The sequence below is a fragment of the Nilaparvata lugens genome, chromosome 2, assembly GCF_014356525.2.
Source record: "Nilaparvata lugens isolate BPH chromosome 2, ASM1435652v1, whole genome shotgun sequence".
In the NCBI taxonomy this organism is placed as follows: domain Eukaryota; kingdom Metazoa; phylum Arthropoda; class Insecta; order Hemiptera; family Delphacidae; genus Nilaparvata; species Nilaparvata lugens.
This window is the reverse complement of record NC_052505.1, coordinates 48380406-48406601: the sequence shown is the minus strand read 5'-3', so window position 1 is coordinate 48406601 and position 26196 is coordinate 48380406. Positions and strand designations below refer to the sequence as shown.

At 35.1% G+C, this 26196-nt stretch overlaps 1 protein-coding gene across 2 annotated transcripts in view; it reads left to right on the top strand.

Moving 5' to 3' along the window:
• The window catches only part of LOC111053817 (zwei Ig domain protein zig-8), a 197708-nt gene that overhangs the window by 102201 nt on the left and 69311 nt on the right, over positions 1–26196 (top strand). For both annotated transcript variants that reach the window (XM_022340745.2, XM_022340746.2), the window contains one exon: positions 819–1048. In XM_022340745.2, the coding sequence (XP_022196437.2) occupies positions 819–1048 (230 nt within the window). The remainder of the gene's footprint in view (positions 1–818; positions 1049–26196) is intronic.

Sequence of the window (26196 nt, the reverse complement as noted above, 5' to 3'; positions counted from 1 at the left end):
CTAAAGCCTGATAATTTGGAATCTAAAATCAAACTTTGCATAGATGGGGCTCCTGAAATTTTTACAGATATGGGACTTGTGGCAGTTGATAGAGCTTATCAATGACTATTTTAGGTATAAATTTGATCAAAATCGTTGAAGCCGTTTTCGAGAAAATCGCGAAAAAACCTGCTTTTGAAAAAAATTTCACCATTTTATCCGCCATCTTGAATTGCATCAGATCGAAATTGTTCTAATTGTGAGATGAGATATCGTGTACACAGACGCACATACACTCATACACACACACACACAACACACACCACACACACCACACACACCACACACACCACACACCACACACACACACACACACACACACACACACACACACCACACACACACACACCACACACACCACACACACACACACACCACACACACACACACACACACACACACACACACACACACACACACACACACACACACACACACACACACACACACACACACACACACACACACACACACACACACACCACACACACACACACACTCACACACACACACACACACACACACACACACACACACACCACACACACACAACACACACACACACACACACACACAACACACACACACACACCACACACACACACACACACACCACACACACACACACACACACACACACACACACACACACACTCACACACACACACACACACACATAGCGAACAAATGCTTATTGGGTGCTAACTTTAGAACGCAAGTCACACTACAGATAGTTGGGTGTCGATTTGAAACGTAAAAATGAATGTTTTTTGTTGCAGACAGTTCGTACGTGGGAACACAGGATGCGTCAAGCAGCTTCAATGCGCTGCTAGCGACTGCAGCAACTCTGCAGCCTCCGTTTGTGCAGCAGCCGGGTGTGACTCTGCAGTCAGCTGCATTCAGCGGTCCACAGCCCTACTTCGATCCGCTGACGCCGCTAAACGTCACCGCTCTCGTCGGCAAGTCGGCCTACCTCACCTGTCGAGTGCGCAATCTCGGCAACAAAACTGTACTTATACTTTTATACTATTACTATTATGCTATAAATCGATCTCATTCATACGTATTTTATGGTAAATCTATTATCATGATTGTGATTTTTTATCATTTTGATTGGGATTTTTTGTGATTTACATAATGATTATGATTTTATCATTCATGTATATCCGGCCTAAGATCGGACGCACACATAATCGAACAGAACAGAACAAGACAACACATTTTGACTGACAGTGTCTGATGCGAAGAGTTTATAATGTACGGATATGGAGTAACAACACAAGACAAGACAAAAAACATGATAGGATGGTATTTTCATGACTAACGCTGTCTGCCGAAATTTGGCCTTAGCAAAAGCTGTCAGACAATTCAATCTGCGCATGCGCTGCGGAGGAAATTTGGTCTGGAATACAACTGCCCAGGATTCTGTTCTGTCTTGTTCGATAGCGTTCCATACGAAGAAACATCATTGAACGCTATCGAACAGGACAGAACTGAACAGAAAACGATAAGTCTTGTTCTGTTCTGTTGGATTATGTACAGGACAGGACAGAACTCTATTTCATGGGATAAATAATTTTTTTCAACATTTTCCAGTTTCACAATGATAGGGTAGTGATAATTATTTGTATAGGTCATCTAAGGAGTATGCAGGGAGGTTAGTGACATTAATAGGTGTTTATGCGCCAAATGAGGATGCCGAATCTCAGGTGAAGGATGATTTTTATGAATCATTCTCTGCAATTCTAAAAGCAGTAAACAGAAACAAGGAGATTATTGTATTGGGAGATTTTAATGCTAGAGTAGGTTGCAAAACCGGAGATTGGGTTGTGGGACAGTATGGCGAGAATACATTGAATGGAAATGGGCAACGTCTAATCGATTTATGCACTCAATTCTCCCTGAGAATCATGAATGGCTTTTTTCAACACAAAAATATACACAAATACACTTGGATTCAACCAACAAGACACTCGAAAACAGTAATAGATTATATCCTGGTGAAAGTAGGGTCACATATAAAAGTAAAGGATGTACGTGTGTACAGAGGAGCAACCTGTGGATCAGATCATTTTCTTGTAAAAGGCAAATTTCTCATAGTGCCTGCCCCTCAAAGAGATAGCGGTGACGATAGTTGTGACAAAAGTAGATATAAGGCTGACAATCCAAAATATAATTTGGAGAGTTTTAATAATGATTCAACTGACTTTCTCTACAAGTTGAGGCTAGCAGGCAAAATGCAACATGAGAATCAGACAGAAATAGAGATGGTGGAAATGTACAAGAAAATAAAGGGAGAGTTGCATCAAGCAGCATTAGAAGCTGTGGGAGAGGTGGAAGCAAGGGATCATACAAAAACTCATATTGGTGGGATGAAAATCTAAAGTCGCCAATTAAGGAGAAGGAGACGTTGTATCAGAGATGGCTAACAACACATGATCCCGAAGACAGAAAGGCATATTTGAGACAGAATTACCTTGTTAAGGGAGAGGTGAAGAAGGCGAAAACAGATTTTGGTAACTAAAGTGTTATGAAATCGAAAATAAGCTAGGTAGTTCAAAGTCTAGAGAAGCGTGGAAAACTATCAGGGGGGTGAGAGAGGATCGTAAAGAAAGAAGGCGACTACAGGTTATCGATTCAACTACATGGAAGGACTATTATCGGGATCTTTTGACGGAGAAAAGACCAATTTTCCAAGACCAAATTTCAAGAAGTTGAAAAGCGTCATGAAGAGGAAGACCATCCTATGCCAGGAACATCTCTGGAAGAAGTGGGAAAAGCCTTGCAGGGGATGAAAAAAAACAAAGCAGCGGGTCCTGGAGGTTTACCTATAGAATTGCTGAAATTTGCTCCAAGCGGCATTTTAGAATACCTGACAAAGTTGTTCAATCGATGTATTCCCACAGCAACGGTGCCTAGAGAGTGAAAATAGGCTTGGATCACATCAATATACAAGAAAGGGAACAGAGCCGAGTGTTCAAATGACAGAGGGATAAGCATAACAGCAGCTATGGGTAGGCTGTACGGACGTGTTTTGGAACAAAGACTTGAACTGGGAATGAGGGAAATAGAAGAGCAAAGTGGTTTCCGTGCTGGTCGATCATGCACCGATAACCTCTTCTGTATCAAACATCTGATGGAGAAAGAATCACAGAGAGGAAGAGAACTTCATGTTTTGTTTTTGGATCTGAAAAACGCCTATGATAGTGTTCCAGTGAATAAGATATGGGAAGCTCTCAAAATAGCAAGAATTAGTACTCCCCTCATCAATGCCATAAAAACTCTTTACAAGGATAGCAGTAGCAGGATAAAGATTGGAAACCAGCTGTCAGAAGAGTTTACTGTAAATAAAGGCCTTAGACAAGGTTGCCCCATCTCACCCACGCTTTTCAAGATATATGTAAGCCAAGCCTTGGAGGTGTGGTCACGCAAGTGTAGAAGTATGGGTGTACTACTGAATGAAGAAAATATATATACTCTACTATTTGCAGATGACCAGGTCCTCCCAGCTGAAGATGAAGAGGATATGTCATATATGACAAGGCAACTCGTAGAGGGAGTATAAGAAATGGGGCCTGGAAATCAGTGAGGAGAAATCGCAATATATGGTGGTTGGAGGAGAAGGAAATTCATTGAACATTGACGACACCACAGAAATTGCAAATGTCAAAGAATGCCGGTACTTAGGTATGACAATAAAAGATGATGGACGGGATGAGAGAGAGATTGGATACAGGATTGCAAAGGGAAGAGTTTTAACCAGGAAGTTACATTCAATACTTTGAACGGATGATATATCTGGAAGAGTAAAGAAACAGGTTTTCAAAACAATTGTGATGAGCTGTGTAACTTATAGGGCGGAAGTATGGACATTAACCAAGAGACTAAAACAAAGATTATTGGCTATGGAGATGAATTACTGAAGAAGATGTTGCCAGCTGACCTTGAGAGATAGGGTGAGAAATGAGGTTATAAGGGAGAAAATGAAATTGGACAGGTCAGTGGTGGATGAGGTGGAGGAAAAACAACTCCAGTGGTACGGTCATCTCAGAAGGATGAGCCCCAGTCGCATACCAAATTAGGTATATGAGTGGATTCCAGCTGAGAGGAGGAAACGAGGACGACCACGAACGGTTTGGCAGCAAAACATAGAAGAGGCCATGGTGAGAAGGGGCATCCAACAAGACGTGTGGAGAGATAGGGCAGATGGCGTGTTGAGTGCGGGAAACGGCCGGGAAGGCTGTAAAAACCCGCGTATTAGGTATTAGGTATTTAGGTTAGGTAGGTCTTCTAAGGAACGATTATCTACAGCTAGTACCAATCAACTACACAAACTTCAACTCCAAACTACTGTTTTAATACCAGTACACAATTTATCGCAGGGTGACGTGTTTATTATACAGCTGGTAACTTTAGATGCTAAATGATAGGTAGCCGCTCGGCCGAAAATTTCGAAAACATAGGTCTGTAGAATGGATAATTAAATAATTATTATTAGCCCCCCTATTAAAATTTCTGCTCAGAGACCATCCCCGATATTCACACAACATATTCCCACTGTTTCATGCCGTTCTGTCAAGTACTTCTCGAGTCTACAGGGAACAAACAAACATACAAACAAACAAACAGACATTAATTTCTATATATAGATAGATAAATAGTCCAAAAAAGAGGTTATGTTCCATACATTTGAGTTCAGGTTCAATTTTTAGTCCAAACATTTGAAAACAGAAAAGTTCGAATTTAGATTGTTTACAAGATAAATTGAATAACAAAATAACACTCACCAATCACTCAAGACTGTAAAATAATGATTAACATTGAAAATGTTGATATACTTCAATTTAGAATGATATATTATCTCTTTTCTGTATAGGGCTACTCGTAATATAAATAGAAATGAAAATAAAAATCTCAGTACCCTTTTTTGGATTATTCTATTACAACATGTTTAACATTGATGCCAATGTTGATGTTTGAAGTAAATCTTCATAACACTTGAAAATGGCATCAATGTTGAAACATTATGTGATAAAATAATTCAAAAAAGGGTACTGAGATTTCTAATTCAGAATGATGTACAATGTTTGCTACAATATTTGTCAATATGAATAAAAAAATAATAGATCTTGAATAGAATCATCGTTGGATCGTTAGTCATGGCAATAAAACAGATATTTTGATCAAGTCAAATAAAATTTCTAGATAATATTTCTCGTAAAATAAGCTGATTTATTGCAATAATAGTTCAACAGCTGAACATAATATTCTTTGTCACTAGCACCAGGACTTCCTATATACCGGACCTGCACCTGCAAAAAAAAGGCCACCGTTGGTGGTAGCCGGCATTGATATTATTTAAACGGGAACTAGACGAACTGAAATTTCGACAAACTGTGACGCTCTCTAACTGCTGATTAGTGACTTTTTCTCAGTAGGAACTTCTATTAGACCAGAAAACACGCACTCGCATCTTCCATTACCGACTGACGACGAAAGTCTCAGCTGTTTTTCCAAGGATGAATAATTATTATCCTTTTCATGTCCTTCAGCGAGTTTTCCCAGGAATGAGACATTGAATTCAATCGAATTTTTATATCAAGAACCACCTATACTGAAAATTTCATCGAAATCGTTAGAGCCGTTTTCGAGACTCATTGGACATAGGTATAGTGCTACCATGGAATTTCTTGTTATGCTATCTTTTTTCTATGATTATATTCAATTGAAGTTCTTTGTCCTTAGCAAGCAATCTGCAGTAATTTGGGGTAACTGAAGCTACTTTTACACGAATATTAACAAAATGTGAATAACTTAATCTTCATAGATTCTATTAGATTAAACATAACTTATCATACACATGATGGACATATGTGTTTGTCAAGTTCCCTTCAATCTAATAGAATCTAAAAAGATTGAGTTATTAAGATTCTGTTAATAGCTTTGGTGTAAACGAAGCTTTAGATGCCTTGATTCCATGACATCTTTGGTAGCCGGATGAGAAGAATAACTCTGTATTGATCTGTTGAATGATATTCTTGGAGGAAAAAATCGGGAATGATAATTTGAAAAAAAATCTAGAAATGGGAACAACAGAGACATAATACATTCACAATGCAATGCAATATGAATTTACAATATTAATACTTGAAAGTGAAAATGAAAGTCTAATTGAAGAGTATGGGCTGAATCAATAAACTCCCATGAAATTCAAAAAAAAAAAAAATCAAAATCAAGTCGAACGTTATTGAAATACTGATAAAAATGTTTCATTTTGAAAAGTTTGAACTTGCAATCAAAATGTTCCTGATGAAATTTGAATGGATGAACTTGTTTCTCAAGCTTACATAAACGAATACATTTTAATGTTACTGAATTATTGCTAATCTTAAATAAAAGACAGGAACCAAACTTGAATGAGCTCACACCGTCTCCAACTTCGCTTTCAATTTAGATGAAACGAACTCTCCTTGAAAGATATTGCAAAGCGAAGATTTCACTGTTGCAGTCGAGCAATAAGGGAGCCGTAAGGAAAATGGTTTATTTCCATTTGAAAGCTGAAAACAATTTTCAAAATAATTGAACAAGACCCGTGTGCAAAAGTCATAAAAACTCGTTCCTACTGCTGGCGAAACTTCAGAGATGAAATCCAGTAAGGGACAAGTAGTGAGAAAAGGAGCAGCTGAAGGCTACGGTATACCGTTCGATGTCGTAAATTCTGCGAAGGTTCAAGAGCTCGGCAAAAATGGCGAGGCAAAAATAGTAGCAAAGCAAACGGAATAGCAACAACGGTTTTCGGTGAGCAAAAGTTGTACTTGGCCAATTAGCGAAGAAAAGCGCAGCGGCTCCAGTTGCAGCTTTTCCACACAAATAGAAAGAGAGGAGAACAACGATATGGGAAAATTGAGTAGGAGAAATTCGCGAACAGAGGGTGGCATGTGAGAGAGAAATGGAGAGACGGATGGAAAAACTTTTGAGGAAATTATTACAGTTTGAAGAGATTCAAGTGTATAAGTATTTCATGATTTCTTTCGGGGTACAATTTTTATTACAAATTGTTATTGTGGACTGAATCCTAGTTCATGAAATAGGAAAATATTAATAGTTTACATGTCTCGCAAAAGAGACTCTGAATGTTAGTTAACATTCTCAAATTAAATTGGATCCTGTTAAACAATTTGGTACCAATTTTTCATGCTCTGAGACCTCCAAAACATCTTTTGATACGAGTTTTTTCCTTTAAAATAACTGAGAAGAATCCATAGAAGTAGAGCCAAGAATTGAAGTTAATTTTTCTCTTTTCCTCGTTATAAATATGATACAAGAAATAGTATATTTCGCACCTAGAGCAGAAAATGAGATTTTTCCAGCTCGAAATCGAGGCCGTAGGCCGAGGACTAGAAAAGATTGAGAGCCGGAAAAACATTTTTGCCCGTGGTGCGAACGCTATTTCTCGCCACACACAAAAATAAAAGAGAATAGTTGTTCACTAAGCACTTCCGAAAGCAGAAGTGGAAGATGATAGCTCTAGAAAATCTGAGGTGATCTGAATATCAGGAAATTGTCCAAGTATTTTTATTTTTTATTCTGATTTGTCTAAATAACCCAAAAGATGATGTTCAATTATGTGGGAGGTTGAGTTTATACTTTCTTATTCTTTCAAATGACAATAAGATGATATTATAATAAATGTTTAATTATTATTGAATAATGAACACAAATAATGAAAAGTTTTTTGATCAGCTGTTTTTTGATCACCTTTCTTAGTTCCATGTTAGCGGCTGGAAAGGGTACTCTCTCCAGCCTAGGCCGGAAAGAAACCTGTTCTGACGTCAGACGAGAGTCGTCTGCAAACAATGTCTTTCAGATCCACTTAGGGACTGGAAAACAGCTGCTTTCTGTGCAGTGTGGCGAAAATGTTTTAATTATTTAATAATGAACACAAATAATGAAAAGTTTTTTGATCAGCTGTTTTTTGATCACCTTTCATAGTTCCATGTTAGCGGCTGGAAAGGGCACTCTTTCCGGCGTAGGCCGGAAAGAAACCTGTTCTGACGTCAGACGAGAGTCGTCTGCGAACAATGTCTTTCAGATCTACGTAGGGACTGGAAAACAGCTGCTTTCTGTGCAGTGTGGCGAAAAATTAATAATTATAGACACAACGAGCATGGCATATGTGGAACAAGTGGAAGTAATATGATTGAACCAAAGACAATCGGAAGTTCATTGTAACTTATATATATATATATATATATATGTTATATATACTCCATTTTTATATAGATTAGACAGTTCGTTGAAAATTGAATAGGTGCAAGGCAAATTACAAATACATTTGGTTTGAAGAGATTTGTTGATTGATCTTCTTTAAAAATATTTCAGATCTTCGACTACATATTATTTAGCTAACGGTTATAGTGTAATCAGTTGTTGGTCATATTGAAACATTGAAAGACAATATGTTTTATGTGAAATTCAACCTCTAATTATTCATAATTATTGTATAACCAAAGACAAAATCACTGATTAGCTGTTGATCTGTGATGTAGCCATTTTCTAGTTCATCATCATCGACGTTATTGATTAGGCTTTCTCTTCCTCGGTTCACCAATACTTCTGCCTATTCGCTTGTGGAGTTGGAGATTTAATGGGAGACGGTCTTGTGGCATTGTCCCCATCAAGCTTGCCCAGCGCAGCGTTCGCACCGCGGCCTGGGGTCTGGGGAAACAGCTCATTAATTGGACTTGAAACAAATTGACTATTAGCCAGCCTTTAACCTATATCTTATCACAGTGACCGTTTATCTTAGCAATTATGCGATCTCTTACTGATGTGGATCTAAAAACGAATATCCTGGTATACAGTATGCCCTACAGGTACGACGATCCAGCCTGCCCTCAATGAGAATATTAGCTACGCCAACGCCTACCTGTCAAGAGCGGTGGAGAACCAATACAGGAGGACTCAACATTCACTTCATGGATATTAACACGTTCCTGAAAAGATTTCACTTTACGAGGCATGGGCTTCATCTCAGCCGACTAGGGAAGAGGATTATAGTCAACCGGCTGGCGAGATATGTGAGAGACTTATTTGGTGCCGATCTCGCATCGTTAAGAACTGAAGTGCTTTTGGATAAACCTAATCTCAATGCTTGTTGCTCTCCCGCTATACAATAATTATGTAACTGATATGCCCACGATGATTCCAACATCTCTTTGCCTGACTCCCAATGTGACTGTTCGTACTCCTATCCTACATTCAAATCAAAATTTCTCAAACATGTCAGCCTCTCCTCAATCTATGAATTTGTTAGGCTTGTCTCAGTTCCCGGCCCTGAATAATTCAATTTAGATAGTCACTGTGGAAAAAATATTTTTCACTATTATTTTGTAGCGTACAAAGCATTGGGAACAAAATTAATGGAATTAATATGTTGAACAATAAGCATAATTTTGATGTGCTTTGTATATCTGAGCATTGGTTAAGGGCAAATACTTTAGAGTTGGTTAAAATACACGAGTTTTCACTTGTATCTGCTTTCTGCAGAAGTGAAGCGAAGAATGATAGAGTCGCCATTTTTGTGGCAAATAAGCATACTGATCAAACCAAGGTAATAGATGTGACTGCATATAACTGTGAAACTCATTATGAATTTGGGGGGATAATTATGAACAAACTAAAAAACTTACGTGAGCTAAATATAAAAATAGTTATAATTTTATAGTAGGAGTGCATTTTAATGTGAATGTTTTGTCTGCTAACTCTAAAACGTCTGACTTGATTAATCGATTGAAGTGCATTAACCTAGTTCTCACAAATTTCGAGTTTACTAGACTTTGGAATTGGAGTTTACTAGCTCGGAATCTTTCTCGGTGAAGGAGGAACCAGTTGCTTTGGGTGATCATGATGCAGTGTGTTTTCGTCTGAAATCGGACTTTTTGATGTATCCACATGAACAACCCTCTAATATTCCTCATAAACGAAAATTGAGACCAATTACTTTGTCTGAACTTGAAAGTTTCTGCCGCGATTAAGTTCTGGTCCAAAGTTATTTTATTCAGAAACGCTGAAGAAAACTTCGATGCATTTTTGAACAGATTTCAAGAATTGTTTCTACAGTCTTTTCCACTCGTTAATCTTAGTCTAAGATCTAATAATTTGAAAAGAAAGAAATCTCACCTTTCTTCACCTGCTTTGGAAAGTTTGAGATGTTATGCGTGCTGATTGCATATGACAAATTTGAAATTGACAGAACAGAATCAGCCAGATTAGCCTATAATGACTCAAAAAGACTGTTCAAAAAGACTGATTGAAGTAATTCAATCATAGAGTTTATGAATGCTTCACGTTTATTATTACCTTCAAAGAAACCTACAGGTTACTCAACTCCAGGACTATCAGATAGCTTAGGTATATTGAAAAAATTAATTTCACAATAACCTCGATAATAAAAAATAAACTTCAAATCTCCAGCTCCTATGACAGTACTCAAGAGTTCAGTGGCAGGAATATCGAAATAAGTTTCACCCAGATTGTTAAAAGAATCAATTCCTATAATCAAAGGGTAATTGAATTTACTCCAATCGTTTATTCTATTCAAAAGATCAATAAGTATCCCATTTTCACCATCATTTAATATGAAAATAGGAATGTTTTTATCAGAAAACAAAACTCTTATACAATTAGAATCCCGTAACACATTCAGGTGATTCCATTCTTCAAGAGAGAGATATTTTCTATTTCTAAGCAGAGAGGGACCTTTGGATGTCTTAATACTATTTCCTATTTCTGTAAAAGATATCATAACATCAACCCTCTCACCAGAATTATAAACCAGACTTATCTTACTCTTATCAGTATTAGTTGTTACGTAGTAACTATCAATTTTGTTAAGGATGTAATTTAAAGTAATCATTTTGTGTTGGGTTGATTGCTTGATTTTACTATCACTATTATTTTTATTTATCCTCAGTATATTAAATATTTTTCTTTCAGATTCCATAATCAGTTCTATCAATTATTTGTTGTAACGCTTTTTGATAGGAAGGGCACTCTCTGTCACCTACTTTGTGATCGAAAGCTTTTTTATCATTGCTCACCTTTCTTCACCTGCTTTGGAAAGTTTGAGATGTTATGCGTGCTGATTGCATATGACAAATTTGAAATTGACAGAACAGAATCAGCCAGATTAGCCTATAATGACTCAAAAAGACTGTTCAAATATGAGTTGAAGATGACACAGCTAAAATTCAAAGTTAACTTCATCGAATCAGCCAAAAATAAATGTGCAGCTGCTTGGAAAATAATTAGAAAAAGTTCCAAGCCACTTCTGACAAATTCAACATCGGTTTCCGCCGAAGACTTAAATAAATAATTAAGACAGTAATTTATTTGTAAATACTGTCTTTGTAATGCAGGATACAATTCAACTAGCCAATGTGTCAGCTGAGGAGCTTTTAGCTTCTTCTCCCGGATCCATGTTTGAGTTTGGTCTGAGGGAATAATTGTCATCAAGATAAATTGCAGATATAGTATCGGAAATGAGGTCATCTACCAGTAAAGATATATAATTATGATCATTCCAGCTCTATAGCCGGCTCCAGACATGTTGTGTCATTCGGCAAGCAGCAAATGTTCGGCGTTCGGCGAACTATTCGTCTTGATATTTGCCGATTAACGAGCACACATCTACACACATGCGTGGTTTCCCGAGAACTTGCTCGTTTTGGGAATAGCAAATACTCGTCAACTGAATGACTGAATGTCATGTACTGTCAACATGAAACAGCTGTTATGTAGCTAAGGTGAACGTGATATTTTCGAGCTCAAAAATTAAGTGGTTTTATTCTTTATTTTGTGAATTTAAAGTTTGTTTCATGTTTTCACAAAAGTTTTACCATCAATCTATCCAAATTACAAATTGATTGTTTCATTCTAGTCTATATTCTCAGATTGTGATTTAGTGTAGGAAATTGAAATGGACATAACCTTTGTATAATATTTCTACAATTTGAAACGTAAATTGGGAAATTGGAAAAAGTTTGCACAAAAGCCTGTTTTTCTTTTCCGATCATTGTATTGTTTGTGCAAACCTAATAAATAAATGAATAAATAAACATGAATCTCGATATTGAAGATGCTCTTCTTGTTTATCCTGCTTTTATAAACAAACCAAACTAAAGCTGCGTTTACACCGGAGTTAATAACACAAGTTTTTACTTTCCTTGCCCTATTACCATAGGTAAGGAAAGTATTGCTTTCCGAAAAAAATTAAGGTTCCCCAATTTCCAAATTTCTATACGTTTCAAGGTCCCCTGAGTCCAAAAAAGTGGTTTTTGGGTATTGGTCTGTAGGCCTATGTGTGTGTGTGTGTGTGTGTGTGTGTATATGCGTCTGTGTACACGATATCTCATCTCACAATTAACGGAAAGGCTTGAAATTTGGAACTTAAGGTCCTTACAATATTAGGATCCGACACAAACAATTTCGATCTGATGCAATTCAAGATGGCGGATAAAATGGTAAAAAATTTGTCAAAAAAAGTTTTTTCGCGATTTTCTCGAAAACGGCTTAAACGATTTTGATCAAATTTATACCTAAAGTATTCATTGATAAGCTCTATCAACTGCCACAAGTCCCATATCTGTAAGAATTTCAGGAGCTCCGCCCCATCTATGCAAAGTTCGATTTTAGATTCCCAATTATCAGGCTTCAGATAAAATTTAAACAAAAAAATTCGAGTGGAAAAGATTAAGCATGAAAATCTCTTCAGTCAATGTTCAGTAACATTTTCACCTAAAATTGAAAATAAGCACGAAATTATATCTCCAGCGTTATTGTCCTGTCACCGGCTGGCTCAGATCTTTGTTTATAAGTATACTTGAGATGCGCGTGCACACTAGCGTCAGGTGATCAATTTTCATAACGGCAAGGAAAGTTGTGTGAGTGCGCCACACCAGATTTTAACATTTCTGTTTTCAACTGATGTTAATAACAAAAAAGTTTATAACATTATGTTGAGTTGTTTTTACACTGGAGTTGATAACATGAGTTATTAATAAAAAGTTGTCAACTTGACTGAATCGACAAAAAACTCTATTGAAAAGAGTTGATAAGTCGTGTTTTCAACAGGAAATTCCTTGTTATTTACAAGATTTATGTTATCCATCGAGAGTCGGTAACTTTTGTTAATAACAGGTTACTGTCTTCCCCGCAACCCCGTCGCCCAGCATCCCTACCCTACAACTACAGCTGTTTCTAATAACTACAGCTGCAAACAAAACACGTGACAAAGTTATTAACTTTTGTTGATAACAAAACTAGCAGCCAAAAGAACATTTTTATTAACTTATGTTGAAGACTTTTGTTTTAAACTCTGGTGTCAACGTATTATAGTTTATTCACATCAGATCAGGTGAAGATCATTATTGTAATGATCATACACGTGTTTCAATTCAAATTTAAAGACAATTTTTTTTGCTTTTTAATCCGGCTGCTATATCATATGAATAGTCTCGTTAAATCTATACTTATGAAATTCTTATCTCACTGACTCACTGATCATGATTTCTGGAAAACTACAGGATGGATTGCAACAAAACTTGGAATATAGCTTCCTCATACGTCCTAGGTGCTCACTAAGAAATCTTTTGGCGATATTTCAACTCTAAGGGTGGTTTTTAAGGGTGTAAAGTTCGTCTTTTTGCATGCATATTCTTCTTCTCACAATTTCTTAATTATAATTGAAATGTCCATATCATATGTTACTATAGAACTATAATCTAGAGAGAGTACCTCCTCAAAACAGTTGTTGAGATGACTTCATTAGGTCGGCACCAAGTTGAGGAATTAATTATTTTTTTCAATTTATTAAAAACACACAAAACAAGACAAAACAAAATTACAAAGAATTACGAAACAAATAAAACGCAATAAGATGTTACAAATATGAAAAATCATGGGCTTTGAGGTTGGGTGTGTTGGAGAAGAGAAAAAAAGAGAGGAATATACCTAGCCAACTATGGTTTCCCATGTAATAGGCATGCAAAGAAGAGAAGAGAAGTAATGAGGAAAAAAGGGAAGGGAGGAATGGGGGTAGGAAGAAAACAGAGGAATAGGTACTCAAAATAAAGGTAAGCGAGTCCACTGAAAAATGAAATAACAATGCTTGAGCAGAAATCTCGATTTATATATCTAAATGGAAGAAGAAATTACTGTATGTCCAGTTTTTTATATCCAGTTTAATTTTTCCGCTGATCTTATTGTCCATGAGAGAGTAATTTGTAATGAGGTTTATTATTTTAGTACCTATGTAAATTAACTGCCTCCTTATACATTCAATATTAGTGTTATAGGTTACATATTTGTTAGAAGTGGCCCTTAGATTACAATAATTAAGTGTAGAGTTTATTGTGAGAGGAAAATCGGATCTATATTTTATTAAGTACTCAATTACGGTTTTTATGTATAATTGACGTATAGTCATGACCTCAAAATCACTAAAAACCATATCCATTGGATAGAGCCTGGGTTTGCTTAATATATAGTTTTAATTATCAGTTTTTGTGCTACAGGTAATTCAGCAATATGACAGTTTATACATTCTCCCCAAACAACTATGCCATATTGCAGAATTGACTTGACTAGAGCATGATACATCATTTTCAGGTGGTTCTTATTAAGAATTCTGTTAACTTGGTAAAATTTAAAAGAGAAATATTCTAACGTTATTTTTGTGAATAACGGTTTGCCTGGCTTGGCTGCAGTTGGTAAAGCATGAGTAAAAAATTATACAACTCTGGTTGTGGTTCCTAGAATACAAATCAGACAAAACTCTTATAGGCTCGCCCAGGAGCTCACTGCTCTTGGACAATTTATATAAATCTCTAGAACGTGTTATTTCCAAAGATTCGATCATCTTTGCTAAATATCGCTGTCTAAACCAACTTATTCGGTGAAGAATAAAGTCGGATGATAATTTTCTTAATACTTCAATACTGGTAACTCGATAAATAAATATGAGATTGGTCATGCATGGGAGTGGGGAAATAAATAAAGGATACACCATAAAAAATTTGATACATATATTACACAGGAAAATATCAACGAACAAATAAATATAGAAATATATAGAACAACAAGCAAAAAATAGTAAAAATAAGAACAAATATATCAAAAATGAAATATCACAGATTAGCTCACTAGTTCTTTAGCACGAAACGTTACCATGTGCTTTTAGATCATTAATCGTATGCATTTATTCTATGCAGCTCAGATATCGACTTGCTGCTGCTTGTTGACTTTAAAAATCTCAATATATATCTTCTTTCCAAAAAATCACAAAAATAATCAATTGATAAATCATAAATCTCAAATATATTAATATGTATATCTCTTAGTATATTTCTCAATATATATCTCTCAGGGCGTAAGGTTCGGCCTCTGGTGGAAATAGATAAATTAATTTATCCAGTAAACAAGAGCTACATTTACATCTTTACAATTTGCTAATAAAATTAATGATTGAGTGAGCATTTATTCATTATAATATTAAATTTAAATATTTCTTCAATCTGTGTATCCTTAGACATATGCATTTGATACAGTTCATTTAACTAGTAATATATGTTTCTTGTACCTTTTAAGACTTGCGCAAGTTTTATAATAATTTTTAATATTTATAACCTTTTGACGAGCTAGCTTTTGATATTTTTGTTCCACTCGAAGCACTGAGGGCGCCCTAAATTTATATATTTCGATAATTTATCACTCACGTGCTGAATTTTCACAAGACGATGGTGGCAATCCGAATTTCCTGGTCGTCCTGGGTTTTTTGGTGGCCGAAGTCGTCTTCTCCAAGGGAATAAATGAATATCTAAATGAATTATGCTTTAATATAGCATCACTAATTCTTATACAAATAAATTAATGAATTTAAACTTTAAGTCTTTCAAATGTACAATTCAACAAAAGGGGCTTGTGCTCTATAAAATTTAGTGGCGTTCCATGGTAGTGCCTGGCAGGCAAGTGGGGTCTGTTCTACCCTTATTTTCTACAATCATACTTCCGACTAACAAAATTAATTTGCATATATTTAAATATTCCACTACTACGCCATTAGAAAGATCAAATAGTCCGTGCCAATCTGCTAAATTATTACCTATATCTTAGGTATTATATTTTATAATTACTCGGACCATATCTGATACATAAACTGAGTAGTGATAACTTATAAATTCTTATCATTTATAAAAATATTTATAGATAAATTTGAATTGGCTCGCTATTGCTGCCCATCGATTACTTTAATTTGATTGGTTCATGCAAAATTCACAAATGTATCCATGCACCTACTGAATATGCTACTTCCTTAATATTTTTATTTATTTTTTGGTGTTTTGTATATGCTCATTACGAATAATAAATATTTTTGAAATTTATAAGTTGTTTTTCCCTCTACAACAAGTTGCCATGTGCTCACCAAATCCTCTAGTTGAATACTATTTGTTTACAACAAATTTTTGCCAAGGTGTCTGGCTAGATTTCACATTATACGGCTTGGTCGATTATTAGGTTGCCGACCAGTAGGTATTATAGCCTAACCTCAAAATTTCAATATTCTATATAATATAATAAATAGCAAATAGAATTCTTTTCTATTCGGCTGTTCTAATTTTAGCCATGGTACCCGTTATTATCTAATCTTTCACTTGTTGCTATCGCACTTGGCGATAATAGAGCAGCTGTTTGCTCCAGACCTATAGAAATTCTTTCCATTGGCGATTTTGCTTGCTTATCAAAATTTAATACGTTACAATATCTAATTTTTCTTCATATGTATTTAATATGAACATCCCATTTAAGGTTTTCATCAATTATGATTCCCAAGTACTTAGTGTTATTGACTTTTTTTAATAATGGGACAATCACAATTACCCAAGTTTAAATTGCACTGAGAATGGAGTCTAAAATCTTGATTCTCGTTAGGCTGCCCTACTCTATTTGCAGAGAAAGTAAAATAATTAGTTTTTTTCAATATTTGAACTCAAGGTATTCTTATCTAACCACTTCTTAATTAAAAGCATATTATTTTCAGCTATGGTATGAACTTCATTCCATGAATTACCGTGAAAAATAGCTGCAGTATCATCTGCAAAGGATATCACACTTGAGTTTAGAAAGGTAAAGTAGAAGTACCATCTACAGCAATCGAAGCCTTCTGCGACTCATCTGTTACGTTCTACCCTAATATAAAGAATCTTCTGCACTTGCTTTGTGTTCTACCTGTCACTTCATGCACTGGCGAAAGAAGTTTTTCATCAATGAAACTAGTAAAAAATTACTTGAGAACAACAATGCGACAAGATAGACTCAACGGCCTGGCTCTGATGAACATTCATAAGAATACAATAAATGTGGATCCTTTGGAGGTAACTATAATAGCTTAAATAACTATAACTAGAGCTATATATAGCTCTATTTTCTTAAATTTAAATTAAACTGTACATCCATTTTAATGTGAATTTTAAGCTGAATGTAGACTTACATTTTTAAACAAATTGATTTGAACCACATGAATATTAATTTTTATTTGAGTTTAATGTTTAAGCATAAACTCACAGTCATAGAATATTTGCTCTTTTTTTGGCTTTTCTTTTTTTTATAATGTAAATAATTCAAAGTTCCTTATGCACGTATCAATATTTTAATTTATTCACCATTAGTACATGTGATGAAGCTTTTAAATATCAACGCAGAAGATTTTTTTTTGTTATTATGAGATTTTTGCAATGTTTATCATAGATTTATTGCAAGCGGTAGGGAGGGAAGAAGGATAGGACTTTGGAGTCCTATCATCCTTCCCTCCAGTTTGGATCTTTTTTTTTGTTTTTTATCATCCAGTCCTTGATCGAGTGATTAACTGGCGTATGCTTTTCACAGGTAATTGAAAAGTTTGCTCAAAAGCACACAAGGCGTTTACAGTTCCTGTACAGCGACTAGCGATGAATGACAGTATTAATTCTCAAGCCTTGTTGTGGCTTTTTGCAACTTCACTTGCTAGTTTATTCACATTCTGCTCCAGAGTGTGAATTTTTCCAAACATTTCCGCGTTGTTTTCTTGTATATTTTGCTTAACGTCTATTTTTTCTATACTGATGTTAAGTTCTTTGCACGCATTTAAAAACGAATCATAGTCCTCTCTGGATACTTTTTTTTCACGATAATTTCACTCCCCCATTTTAGAAATTTCTTTTGTATATTTTTAAGAGAACGTACCTCGAAAGTATTCCACTATCGTTTTTACTTTTCGGTGGCAATTCGGGAGGTATATTCATTTCATCCTTTTTGTCCTCTTCCTCATATTCGAGCTGCGCGGATGGTGGTAGTTTTGTTGGCGTATTTATTGGCGAATGGATCATCTTAAGGCTGATAGATCCAAAACAACATAATTTATTGATAGTTTGATAATTGTTTTTTAGAGAAACAGAACCTGATTTTTGAAGAGAGCAATGTTCAAACAAGAAATTTGGTGACACACTTTTCACTCAGAAAAAAACGTTGAGTAGTTTTCACTGTGAACAACTGCTGAGTAGACTGCTGGTTGTTGGTGTTGACACCACTTGTTCCACTTTCACGACTAATACTACTCTACACTAATTATTCGCTACGATCTGCACTCCACGGAGGTCTGATTACGACTAATTAAAATGCATTTATCGAGAACAATTTGATTGGGCACTGCTGCTTCAATCGGACCTATAACTTGGAGTGTAGATAATTTTTATTTTTCATAAAACAAGGTTTATGACTGGAGTTGCTTCTATCAATTGATCCTATTCTATCAAGACTAAATTTGTTCGTATATCGCGAAAACTGCACAAACAATTTCGATGAAATTTTAATAATACAGTATGATAATTATATGGAGGGTATTTTAAAACTTCAGAAGTGTGGAATCTATTTGCAAAGAATGAGGAAATTCGGCCAAAATTTAACTTGGGCGAAAGAAAGAAGTTATTTATTAGAACGGCCAAATAGCTGTTGTTGCTTTTCCTAATGTAAAATGTGATGTTCTATCTTCCATAGAAGTAAGGCGCTTTTCGCATGAATCAATTATTCCCAAACATTGATTGTTTGTTCTAAAAATATTAGAGAATATGCATAACAGTTCGTTGACTGTCAGTATTCCTCATTAATAGCATCAATGCTCCCCATTCAAACAATGCTGACACATTGATATGAATCTTACTATAATTTGGTTACTTACTTAATAATAATTGTTTCGAGAGTTTGTGTTTTGTTTAAATGTGGAAATTAGTGAAGAATTGGAAAATCGCACATAACCTTCATTTGGACAGTTTATTTATGAAATTGGGATGAAAAGAAGTTGTGGACTGTAGTGGTCTGTTTCTTCATCCTTAAGTTGATTGTAAATGATAAATGAATGAATAAAAGCTGTAGTTGAGTTACCAAATTTGGCGACCATATTTTGAAACATTGCCGTATTCATGGAACATCTGGAAGAATAGCTTCAGAAACTGACCGGATGATATCAAAAGAAATTTAAAAACGATCTCTCCAAACATATTGGTAGTTGAATGTATTGTTCATTGTGAGGTGATAGAAATGCGACTAATTTCTTCAGCTTCTGTTGTATTGGTTCCACTTTTGCTCAATGTTTGTACGCAGCCATGGCCTTGAGTGAGCCAGTTGCACTGTCTGTTAATTAATAATCCTGACTAAATACCACGAGAACCAATAAGAGAAGCCTTCTATTGAAAATAACCCCTGCTCTGATTAATTCTCATGAGATTTAATCCTGATTAAAATTGGACAGGCTTTTGTGCTACTAGGCCTGATATTTTTATGTTTCAAAATCAGCTAAAAAATATCGTTTCTAATCGAAAAAATATATAATATTCCATCAGCTGTCCTATTTCTTTTCATGATGTCATTACATGACACAAGACAAACCTATTGATATTGATAGATCACAAGTAAATTAATACTAAAGTTGTCAATTTAGAAAGAAATTAAATTGAGTTACATGTTAGTTTATATCCAAATTTCCATCCCTAAGCTTTTAGTTTCAAGGTGAGATCAAAGAAAGAAATCATATAATGGTAGTCAATCAAAGTGATTGAATAAACTCTATTCAGATTTATGCAAATTCACATTAAAATGATTTCACTTTATTATTTATGATAGTAAAGTTCAGAACATGAAAGATCGGCCACAATAAATATTATACTAACTATCATGAATGGACTCATGGAAGAAAGAATCAGTGGATTGGCTGATTTTACACTTTTGGATAAGTGAAACGAAAAGTAAGCGACAGGCATAGCCTGTATAAAAAATACAGAATAAGCAAGAGATCCATGAATACCAGAGTCATCAAATTCCGAATCAACTTAATTTGGAATTTAATCTTCAATCTTATCTAGCAAAAACAAAAATAACATGATCACTGCTAATTTGATAACTGTCAACGGGAAATATTAATTGCCAATGAATAAAGTCGAGGTCGAATCTTATGCCCCGCCCAATATTCTACAAAATTCGTTGCAATTGGACTACTATTCTACAGAGCACTTCCAACACATCGCAGCTTTGTTGGGACAAGTAAGGGGTGAACATATCAAAAGTCCTCATCCCCAACCCTTGTGCTAAAGGGATGTGTGTGGTTTAAAAGTTGAATTTTTCAATGTTTTGCTTACACGCTCATTTCTTGAGAAAAATGCGTTCAACCGACATGACTAACCATTCAAAAATAAAGCTTGATAGACTCTCTACAATATTTTTTTTTTTGTGGTGATTTGTGACTATTTCCAACAGTTTTCGAGATATAAGCTCTTTAATGTGTAAAATTGTCAAAATAACAGCTTTTAATCCTATTTTTTGATGTTTCAGGGCCTACAACTCTCCAACAATGCATCAGAAAAATGAATGCCACCGTAGATTTGTAGAGCTTTGTTTTCCCTTCAATTTGATGTATTATTTCAGTACTTAATGTTTTCCTTCTATTATTATAGCAGATTCTAGGTGGGGGATGAAATTTTAATTTTGTAACAATTGATTACTTGACAATGAAATTTAAGTCTGGAACATCTAGTACACAATTTTTGACTTTGTAGTTTAATGAAGCCCAGTTGGGAGGTAAACATTTCAAAAATACGCATCTCTAGCCCGTCTATTGAAGGTGTGGAACTGATAAGTTGACACTCGTTGCTGAGTTGGAAATTTCACCCCCAACATTGAATCTGCTATAACAATAGAAGGAAAATATTGAGTAGTGAAATGATACATCAAATTGAAGAGATAACAAAGCTCTACAAATTTATGGTAAGCATTCATTTGCACGATGCATTGTTGGAGAGTTGTGGGCCCTGAAACATCAAAAAATAGGATTAAAAGCTGTTATTTTGACAATTTTAATCATTAAAGAGCTTATATCTCGAAAACTGTTGGAAATAGTCACAAATCACCACAAAAAAAATATTGTAGAGAGTTTATCAAGCTTTATCTTTGAATGGTTAGTCATGTCGGTTGAACGCATTTTTCTCACGATATGAGCGTGTAAGCAAAACATTGAAAAATTCAACTTTTAAACTACACTCATCCCCTTAGCACAAGGGGTGAGGATGAGGACTTTTGATATGTTCACTCCTTACTTGTCTCAACAAAGCTGTGAAGTCAAAAATTATGTTGAAAACATTCTCTCCAAATCCCTTTGTCAATTGGTCTATTTTTGCATAACCGAAGATCTCACACTCAACACTGAAGCTGCTGCAACAGTCGTGGGGATGTGCGAAAAACTTGTGAAATTATACATCAAATTGAAGAGAATTTAATGCTCTATGAGCTCATGATCAGCATGGATTTTTCACATCGATATTCAAAAAGTTATAAGAGCAAAAAATCGAAGAAATTAAAGTTGAAGAAAGCTTTAATTTCTTATAGAATGATCATGTCTGTAAAATGCATCATATTCTCGAGTTATATGCGAGAAACCAAAAAATTTTTGATGTGCTCAAAGTAATAAAAACATTCTTATTATTATTCTTATTCTCATTCTTATATGGAAGACTAATTATTTTATTTTTCATAACATATTGATTGTACTTGTGTAAGATCAATGTATAGGAGTCTGTTAGATATCGTTATTCAATTATGAGAAGTGAATATCTCCCTTGCTATTTTCTACTTATATTGAACACTCTATTCGATGGAAATTCACTAAGCATTTAGAATCTCAATTGTAAACAGAATATACTAGAGTAACATAGAACGATCCACTCAACAAAGGAATGCTGTGAGTAGCTTCAGGATTAGGAAGATATTTGCTGAAGCTCTCTTGTGATTCAGCTCAATCGACAAATACAGTGAACCATGAAAGACTTGCAGCGCAGTGTGGAAAGTGAGAGAGATTTATAGCGAACAAGACAGATGGTGAGAGAAGGCAACATTTCCAATTTGGGGAACCAGAGCGTCGAATAGTACTTGATGTACATTAAACAAATTGCATTACAGAACGTCAAGACAGTCAGCTCGGTGGAAGTAATAAATTGCGTTGCTTACAGAAAAAAGCGCACAAAAAAGACGTGTCAACTTCGAAACACAAATTAAAACAATTCCAGTTCACCCATTGCTGTCAATCAGCTGTTGATTTTCCCTATAATAATCTTTCAACGTTTCTAACTGACGTGTCTGGTTTTTCAACTCGACGTGACTTGTAATTCATAATTTAATGCTCTTCATTTTAGTAGTCAAATCAACCAAATACTAGTAGTTCTGTGAACAGTAGACCTCGCGCAGTTATAAACCGCAGCCTCCTCTCATACTGTCCAACAGAGTAAATCCTGTCTGTATGTCGTGTCGACGAGATATCGGTGTGAAAACGGCTAATGGCTGTTGGCGTTGGTGTATCAAAAATACTTACATCAAAAGCTAATCTCCTTCAAGACATACTGGCATCAGGACAGCCCAAGTTCAAAGCAGGGAAAGTTTGAGAGACAATACTATGTTATTTTAGTTATTAATTGCACGCAATCAATAGTTCTTTTATTCATTCACAATGGAGACAACGGGTTTCCCCAAATATGTCTCCTTAACAATGAAAATTGTACAGATAGAAATGAAAAAAGAAAAATAATGATAAAAATAATACGAACTTATGCAATAATAAATAATACAAACAACAAGAATACCACCTAATTCAAAAATGAAAAATATAAAGATTTCAAATACTTACTGGTAGTTCTGTGAACAGTAGACCTCACGCAGTATTCTCATCAACAAGTACCTCATTGAAACTATAGACCTTATGGAAATACAGCAATAGACTGGCTTCTCCACACATCTGTGTAATCACTTGTCAGCTGATTTGTGATGAATAATTCTATAGTCTGATTTTTACTCTAATATTGGCGTATGAGGGAGGCTCCTTTTTCCTTTTATATTATCCTTGAAATGCAAAATTTCCAAAAACCTTGTATATACGTCGACGCGCAATTTAAAAAGGAACATACCTGTCAAATTTCATGAAAATCTATTACTGCGTTCCGCCGTAAATGCGCAACATATAAACATAAAAACATATAAACATATAACATATAACATATAACATATAACATATAAACATATAAACATATAAACATAAACATATAACATAAACATATAACATATAACATATAACATATAAACATATAACATATAAACATATAACATATAAACTATAAACATATAAACATATAAACATATAAACATATAACATATAAACATATAACATATAACATATAACATATAAACATATAAACATATAACATATAACATATAAACATATAAACATATAACATATAAACATATAAACATATAACATAAACATATAACATATAAACATATACATATAAACATATAAACATATAAACATAAACATATAAACATATAAACATATAACATATAAACATATAACATATAAACATATAAACATAAACATATAAACATATAAACATATAAACATATAAACATATAAACATATAAACATATAAACATATAAACATAAATAAACAATTAAACATTTAAACATTAAGAGAAATGCCAAACCGTCAACTTGAATCTTAGACCTCACTTCGTTTGGTCAACTAAAAATGTGAAAATAAAACAAATTGGGAATTCAAAATTTATAAAAATTAAATAATATAATACACTAATTATTAACAAAAATTCTATCAATAGAATAAATAACATTTATAACTGAACGACGTCCCAAACCATAAGCACATCCACACTGATACATCAACTATTTATTTGATCAGATCATGCTTACACAAGATTTAATTATCATATTATAATGCTTTCCGGAATTTTGCGCGAGAAAACCAGAAGACATCTAGGCGCATAAAAATTGCATTCAATGAAGCATGCAATATGAGGCATGCAATTTATAGTCTACACAGCTGTTGATTTTTTACCAAGTTACATTGAGATATTGAATTACATGCGTCATGGCATGCAATTTATAATCAACTTGACAAGTGATTTATGATGAACTAGTGGTAACCCGTGCTTCGCAAGGGTCTATTTTAAAACTTTGCAAAATGAAAAATTTGGTGTGGCGCACTCACACAACTTTCCTTCCCGTTATGAAAATTTATCACCTGACGCTAGTGTTAACGCGAATCTCAAGTCTACTATTCGAAGATCCAAGCCAGCTGGTGACAGGACAATAAGGCTGGAGACACACGAAGTCTGCTATCTCTTCATAGTGAATGATTTTATAGAATCAACAGTTGCCAACAGTTTGTAATTGAAATCAAATACCTTAAAGAGATATAGACCCACATAGGCATTGTGGGTAGACAATAGACCCACATAGGCCTTCCCAATGATAGCTCTTACTTTAAATTGAAGGCCGCCATTGGAGTATTTTTGCACGAGATATTATATATATAATATTTGTAATACTATAGATCACAAAGGCATTGGTGGCATTGGTATGTAATAATCTTATGGGTTGCCCACTCAATGGCGGATTTCAATTTTATTCCAAGTACGACACTAGCGCTGCATAGACTCAATGCATCTTTAAGGTCTTTGATTGAAATAATAACATTTTCTCGAATTTCGAGCTTAGTTTCAATTTTAGGTGGAAATGTTACTGAACATTTATTGAAAAGATTTTCATGCTCAATCTTTTCCATTTGGAATTTTCTGTTTAAATTGTATCTTAAGCCTGATAATTGGGAATCTAGAATCAAACTTTGCATAGATGGGGCGGAGCTCCTGAAATTTTCACAGATATGGGACTTGTGGCAGTTGATAGAGCTCATAAATGACTATTTTAGGTATAACTTTGATCAAAATCGTTGGAGCCATTCTTGAGAAAATCGTGAAAAACACTGTTTTTGACAACATTTTCACCATTTTATCCGCCACCTTGAATTGCATCAGATCGAAATTGTTCGTGTCGGATCCTTATAGTGTAAGGACCTTAAGTTCCAAATTTCAAGTCATTCCGTTAACTGGGAGATGAGATATCATGCACACAGACGCACATACACTCATACACACACACACACACACACACACCACACACACCACACACACACACACACACACCACACACACACACACACACACACACACCACACACACCACACACACACACACACACACACCACACCACACACACACCCACACCACACACACACACCACACACACACACACACACAAACACACAAACACACAACACACACACACACACACAAACACACAACACACACACACACACACACACACCACACACACACACACACACACACACACACAACACACACACACACCACAACACACACACACACCACACACACACACACACAACACACACACACACACACAACACACACACACCACACACACACACAACACACACACACACAACACACACACACACACAACACACACACACACAACACACACACACACACACACACACACACACAACACACACACACACACACACACACACAACACACACACACACACACACACACACACACACACACACACAACACACACACACACACACACACACACAACACACACACACACACAAACATTTAAACATTTAACATTTAAACATTCAAACATTT